The following is a 6,900-nucleotide window of genomic DNA, read 5'->3' as shown; positions in this document are numbered from 1 at the left end:
GCACCGAGGGGAACAAGATGGGAACCCATCTCCAGGAGCTATCGGGGCAGCGAGCAGCACGCCCTGCACCCTACCCCCCCCTTCTTGCCATGCCCCCAAGGAGCATCCCGGCTCCCTACAAGGAGGAAGGAATGGGGCTGGCGGTGGCAAATGGAGAAGTTTCGCGTTGGGGCCGGCCCAGAGCCGCCCGGGTGCGATGCTTTGGGTTCGTGCTGCATCCCTGGGGTTCGTGCAGCCAGGTGCGTGCAGGAGGGAGCTGCTCACATTGCAAAGTCCTTGCCGTGCTGCTCCGATCGGAGCCGTGCTCCCCGCGTGCAGCGCCGGTTGCCATCGTTACCGGGTATTTTTGCTCCGCGCTTTTGCGCTGGTGGTTTATTATAGCATCTCGGGAGGGGGTGACAAGGGGGGGAAGAGATGCGCTGCTTTGCGAAGTTCGAAGAAATTGAGATTTTTTTTCTTTCTTTCTTTCTTTCTTTCTTTTTTTTTTTTTTTCCCCCCCATCCATCAATTTCCTCCGTGGGCATCTCCTTAATCCCAGTCCGTGTGCTCCGGACACCCCTGGCCCTATTGCAATGCCCCCAGTCCCAGTGCTCCCAGTATCCTTGGCCCTATTGCAGTGCCCCCAGTCCCCGTGCTCCCAGTATCCTTGGCCCTATTGCAGTGCCCCCAGTCCCAGTGCTCCCAGTATCCTTGGCCCTATTGCAATGACCCCAGTCCCAGTGCTCCCGGTATCCTTGCCCCTATTGCAGTGCTCATCCAGATGCTTGAAGCGCTGCCTGGCCCTACTGCAATGTCCCACACCCGTTCCCAGTACTCCTTCCCCTATTGCAGTGCCCCCATCCCTGGGCCTGGTGCTCCCCAGCCCTATTGCAGTGCCCATCCGGGTGCTTGGAGCACCCCTTGGCCCTGTTGCAATGCCCCACACCCGTTCCCTGCTGCAAGGAGTTAATTCTTGCAAATTTGGGCTCTGACCGGTGCTGCTCCGCTGCACGTGGGCCTGCAGGATGTGTGCGCTTTGCATTGGGTTCACAGCTCCGTGCTCCCCCGGGGAGGTTTCATGTTGCACCTGGTGCTGGGAGGAAATGCAACGAGCGTCTTTGCTGCTCTGGGTCAGAAGCAGAAGCAAACGGGGTGGGAAATTTGGGGGAGGTTGGTGCTGGGGGTGCAGAGCCCCGTGCTCCCTGTGCCGTGGAAGCAATAGGGGTTGGCGGTGCTGCTGTGCGTGCTCCCATCTGGAAGCTTCGCTTGCAAATGCTGGAAAGGGAGAAAGGGGAAATAAAATAAATAAATAAATAAATAAAAAGCCTCCTCTCACATGAACAAGCATGAGAGAGGGAGAGGGAGGGAGGGAGGGCATGTGTCTGACGCGCGGCACAGCAACGCACGCAGCCACGAGGATATTAAATTTTAAAGGGGACGGGCTGGGATGTGTGCAGGGAGGAAGGAGGCAGCCGTGCTTGCTGGTGGCTGTGAGCATCCTCCCGTTGCTTCTTCCCCGCAGGTCCCAATTAATGGATTCTGACATGGATTATGAGAGGCCAAACGTAGAAACTATCAAGTGCGTCGTGGTCGGGGACAACGCGGTGGGCAAGACCCGGCTCATCTGCGCCCGCGCCTGCAACGCCACGCTCACCCAGTACCAGCTCCTCGCCACCCACGTGCCCACGGTGTGGGCCATCGACCAGTACCGCGTGTGCCAGGAGGTGAGGGACTGACCCCACGGGGATGGGGATGGAGCTGGGGCTTCCCCATGGGATTTCCTCCTCCGTGTCCTGAGCTCGGTGGCAGTGGTCCCCTTGGTGGGATGGTCCTCTTGGTGGCAGTGATCCCTTTGCTGGGATGGTAAGGAGGTGAGGGACCGACCCCATGGGGATAGGGATGGAGCTGGGTCTTCCCCATGGGATTTACTCCTCCATCTCCTGAGCCTGGTGGCAGTGGTCCCCTTGGTGGGATGATCAGGAGGTGAGGAACTGGCCCCATGGGGGTGGGGATGGAGCTGGGTCCTGAGCTCGGTGGCAGTGGTTCCCTTGATGGATGGTTTGGAGGTGAGGGACCAACCCCATGGGGATGGGGATGGAGCTGGGGCTTCCCCATGAGATTTCCTCCTCCGTGTCCTGAGCTCGGTGGCAGTGGTCCCCTTGGTGGGATGGTCCTCTTGGTGGCAGTGATCCCTTTGCTGGGATGGTAAGGAGGTGAGGGACCGACCCCATGGGGATAGGGATGGAGCTGGGTCTTCCCCATGGGATTTACTCCTCCATCTCCTGAGCCTGGTGGCAGTGGTCCCCTTGGTGGGATGATCAGGAGGTGAGGAACTGGCCCCATGGGGGTGGGGATGGAGCTGGGTCCTGAGCTGGGTGGCAGTGGTTCCCTTGGTGGGATGGTTTGGAGGTGAGGGACCAGCCCCACGGGGATGGGGATGGAGCTGGGTCCTGAGCTTGGTGGCAGTGGTTCCCTTGGTGGGATGGTTTGGAGGTGAGGGACCAGCCCCACGGGGATGGGGATGGAGCTGGGTCCTGAGCTCAGTGGCAGTGGTTCCCTTGATGGATGGTCAGGAAGTGAGAGACCAGCCCCACAGGGATGGGGATGGAGCTGGGTCCTGAGCTCTGTGGCAGTGGTTCCCTTGGAGGGATGGTTTGGAGGTGAGGGACCAACCCCATGGGGATGGGGATGGAGCTGGGTCTTCCCCATGGGATTTACTCCTCTGTGTCCTGAGCTCGGTGGCAGTGGTCCCCTTGGTGGGGTGTTTACCTTGGTGGCAACAGTCCCCTTGGTGGGACTGTCTCACTGGGGGGATCTGGGGACTTTCCTCTTGCACAGCTCCAGGATTCACAGTGTTTTTCTTCCCACAGGTGCTGGAGCGCTCGCGGGATGTGGTAGACGATGTTAGCGTGTCCTTGCGGCTCTGGGACACCTTTGGAGACCACCACAAAGACCGGCGCTTTGCATACGGCAGGTAGGGAAGAGGAAAACCCCGTGCTGAGGAGGGAGGTTGGATGGATGGCCCAGATGGATCTTGACCCCTTTCCCCTCTCAGATCCGACGTCGTGGTTTTGTGCTTCTCCATCGCCAACCCCAACTCCCTCCACCATGTGAAGACCATGTGGTACCCAGAGATCAAGCACTTCTGCCCCCGTGCGCCCGTCATCCTGGTGGGCTGCCAGCTGGACCTGCGCTACGCCGACCTGGAGGCCGTCAACCGGGCACGGCGTCCCTTGGCCAGGTGGGAGACGTCCATGCCCCCAACTCCTTTCTCTTTGCCGTGCATGCAGAGAGGTCATAGAATTGTTGAGTTGTTTGAGTTGGAAGGGACCATCTGGTCCGACTCCCCTGCAGTGAACAGGGATACCTGCAGCTCAGTCAGGTGCTCGGAGCCCTGTCCAGCCTGACCTTGGGTGTCTACAGGGATGGGGCATCTCTTCATTATCTTCTTTATTATATGAGGTTTCTTCATAACCTTCATTCTTTCCTCTTCTCCAGGCCAATCAAACCCAACGAGATCCTTCCCCCGGAGAAGGGAAGGGAGGTGGCCAAAGAACTGGGGATCCCCTACTACGAGACGAGCGTGGTGGCCCAGTTTGGCATCAAGGACGTCTTCGACAACGCCATCCGTGCCGCCCTCATCTCCCGCCGTCACCTGCAGTTCTGGAAGTCCCATCTACGCAACGTGCAACGGCCCCTGCTCCAAGCCCCCTTCCTGCCCCCCAGGCCCCCTCCGCCCATCATCGTGGTCCCGGATCCCCCATCCAACAATGAGGAGCACCCAGCCCACCTCTTGGAGGACCCCCTTTGCGCGGACGTCATCCTGGTGCTGCAAGAGAAGATCAAAATCTACGCACACAAGATCTACCTCTCCACCTCCTCCTCCAAGTTTTACGACCTGTTCCTCATGGACCTGAGCGAGGAGGACCAGCAGAGCAGTGCAGGGCATGGTTTTGGAGTCGCTGTCACCGCAGCAGCCGAGAGGATGCTGCACCAAGAGGAGAGGCACCACGGACGGGATTTCCTCCTCCGGGCTGCGAGCTTTGATATCTGCGAAAGCGCCGAGGAGGCCGGCTCCGGCCAGAGAAAACCGTGCCTTAGAGCCTCCACCAGTGATGGCATCCTACGGGGGAACCGCTACGAGAACGGGGAACGCGGGCTGCGGCGGGGACGGGACCTCTCCTCGTGGAGCCGGGCCTTCATCAGCATCCAGGAGGAGATGGCGGAAGACCCGTTGACCTACAAATCCAAGCTGATGGTGGTGGTGAAGATGGATGCTTCCATCCAACCGGGTCCTTTCCGGGCCGTGCTGAAGTATTTGTACACCGGGGAGCTGGATGAGAAGGAGCGGGACCTCATGCACATCGCTCACATCGCGGAGCTGCTGGAGGTCTTTGACCTCCGCATGATGGTGGCCAACATCCTCAACAATGAGGCGTTCATGAACCAGGAGATCACCAAAGCCTTCCACGTCCGGAGGACGAACCGGGTGAAGGAATGCCTGGCCAAGGGGACTTTCTCGGGTACGACCCCGTCCCCTTCTCTCTTGCCCATATTAGTGCTCTGAGTGCCATGTGCTCACCTTCTTTGGGGTTTTTGGATACGCTCGCATACAGCCTTTGTGTTTCTGGGTTTTTCACCTCCAAGTGCCATCCCAGGGCTGAAAGCACCACATTCTCCCTCTAGCTGGATTGCTTGCACGTGGACAGACCACAGGGGGCTGTGGGAGCCCTGGGAACAGCCCTTGTCCAGGTAGAGCAGAGCAAGGGACACTTGTCCCAGTCCTCCTCCCTGCTTCTCCCAAGGACACGCTCCGCAGTGTGTGGGTGAGGCTTTTCTCCCCGAGTTTTGCCCTTTGCTTTCCAACACGTCACCGTTCACCTTGGGAAAACCCTCGGGCAGGGCTGTGCATGGTGCCGTGGATGACGTAGCCCTTCCCCGAGCTCCTTGGAGGATGCTGGAAAACAAACACATCCTTAGGGCAAAGTACAGGGCCGGGCGTTTTTCCTTCTGTCCCCTTCCCTCTGGTGTTTTGTGGTGGGGACGGCTGAGCCCTGTGTGACGGGGCCATCCCTCTGCTCATTTGCAGATGTCACCTTCGTGCTGGATGACGGTGCTATCAGTGCCCACAAGCCCCTGCTCATCTCCAGCTGCGACTGGATGGCCGCGATGTTCGGCGGTCCCTTCGTGGAGAGCTCCACTAACGAGGTGAGGATGCACCCAGGGAGGGTTTGGGACAGCCGTGGGGTGACAACTGGAATCATAGAAACATTAAGGTTGGAGAAGACCTCTATGATCATCAAGTCCAACTATCAACCCATCCCCACCACAGCCATAGAATCATAGAGTCATAAAGGTTGGAAGAGACCTCCAAGATCAAGTCCAACTGTTGACCCATCACCACCATGGGTGGGACTCTTACAGGTGGCGCTTCCTTACACCAGCAAGAGCTGCATGCGGGCCGTGCTGGAGTATCTTTACACTGGGCAGTTCAGCTCCAGCCCTGACCTCGATGACATGAAGCTCATCATCTTGGCCAACCGCCTCTGCCTGCCCCACCTGGTGGCTCTTACCGGTGAGTTGGTGTCCCCAAAGCTTGGTGGCAGCTCTGTGGTCACCCCGTCCCAACTGCCCCCTATATCCCTGCGTGTCCCACAGAGCAGTACACCGTCACCGGGCTGATGGAAGCTGCGCAGATGATGGTGGACATCGATGGGGACGTGCTCGTGTTCCTGGAGCTGGCACAGGTAGGTGGGATGGGGCCTTGGGATGAATGAGGTGGGGGTGACGCTGCCGTAGCAGAGAGGACAGCGGGATCTGGTCTTTGATGCCCGTGGGGAATGGGGACCTTGGGATGGATGAGGTCCCCGTGGTGTCTCTGACACGTGCTCCATCCCCTGCAGTTCCACTGCGCCTACCAGCTCGCCGACTGGTGCCTCCACCACATCTGCACCAACTACAACAACGTCTGCCGCAAGTTTCCCCGCGACATGAAGGCCATGTCGGGAGGTGAGCGCGGTCGGTGTGGGGCGGTGGGTGGGGACGCGGGGGACAACCCGGCGCGGTGCTCACCCCCGATGTCCCCACAGAGAACCAGGAGTACTTCGAGAAGCACCGCTGGCCGCCGGTGTGGTACCTGAAGGAGGAGGACCACTACCAGCGGGCGAAGAAGGAGCGGGAGAAGGAAGACTACCTCCACCTCAAACGGCAGCCCAAGAGGCGGTGGCTCTTCTGGAACTCCCCTTCCTCCTCTCCTTCATCGTCAGCAGCCACAGCCTCCTCCTCTTCCTCCTCCTCCTCCTCCTCGGCTGTAGTTTGAGAGCTCTGTCCTTGCTGTGGCTCCAGGAGATGAGGAGGAGGAGGAAGAGGAAGGCTGCCCAGTGCCGGTTGGGTGCCACCAATGGGTGCCCCGAGGAGATGGAGCGAGCGCATCCCCGCAGCGAGGGCTCTGCTGTCCCCATGCCAGCGCCGGGACTGGCACAAAGCAGCAGGAGAAGAGGTGACAGGAGCACGAGGGCTGTCTGGTTTTGTTTTCTTTCTTTCTTTCTTTCTTTCTTTCCAACATCAACCGCATGAGGAAGAAGAAGAGAAGCATCCCGCTTCCACCTTCCAGTTGTAACCAGGAGCTGCAGGGTAGGGTTGGGTTTGTGGGATGCCATCCTGCTGCCCCTTGGACTTGCAGTAGGGCGAGGTGGGAGCCCGGTCCCCAAAGGACCAAGGACAGGATCCTACGTGGCTGCAAGAGCCACGCACCGCGGCTCCATCCACTTCCATGGAGGGCTGTCCCACTTTGGGGAGCTGCTGGGAAAAGGAGCCCTCTCCTCCCCACCTCTCCCCATGGAAAGTTTGGGTCGCAGCAGTGCAGGAGCCCAGCGCGCAGACGTTTCATCAAAAAAAAAAAGAAATTTGAAGCAAAAAAAA

General features: G+C 59.3%; 1 protein-coding gene across 3 annotated transcripts in view; it reads left to right on the top strand.

The window, feature by feature from the left end:
• RHOBTB2 (Rho related BTB domain containing 2) overlaps positions 1 to 6,298 on the top strand; it is a 21,385-nt gene extending 15,087 nt beyond the window's left edge. For all 3 annotated transcript variants that reach the window (XM_021375026.1, XM_021375027.1, XM_021375028.1), the window contains 9 exons: positions 1,502 to 1,703; positions 2,850 to 2,953; positions 3,035 to 3,220; positions 3,478 to 4,502; positions 5,069 to 5,187; positions 5,404 to 5,554; positions 5,638 to 5,726; positions 5,883 to 5,988; positions 6,069 to 6,298. In XM_021375026.1, the coding sequence (XP_021230701.1) occupies positions 1,502 to 1,703; positions 2,850 to 2,953; positions 3,035 to 3,220; positions 3,478 to 4,502; positions 5,069 to 5,187; positions 5,404 to 5,554; positions 5,638 to 5,726; positions 5,883 to 5,988; positions 6,069 to 6,298 (2,212 nt within the window). The remainder of the gene's footprint in view (positions 1 to 1,501; positions 1,704 to 2,849; positions 2,954 to 3,034; positions 3,221 to 3,477; positions 4,503 to 5,068; positions 5,188 to 5,403; positions 5,555 to 5,637; positions 5,727 to 5,882; positions 5,989 to 6,068) is intronic.

Source organism: Numida meleagris, chromosome 21 (assembly GCF_002078875.1).
Source record: "Numida meleagris isolate 19003 breed g44 Domestic line chromosome 21, NumMel1.0, whole genome shotgun sequence".
In the NCBI taxonomy this organism is placed as follows: domain Eukaryota; kingdom Metazoa; phylum Chordata; class Aves; order Galliformes; family Numididae; genus Numida; species Numida meleagris.
The sequence above is the reverse complement of the archived record's forward strand: the minus strand, read 5'-3'. Positions and strand labels throughout refer to the sequence as shown.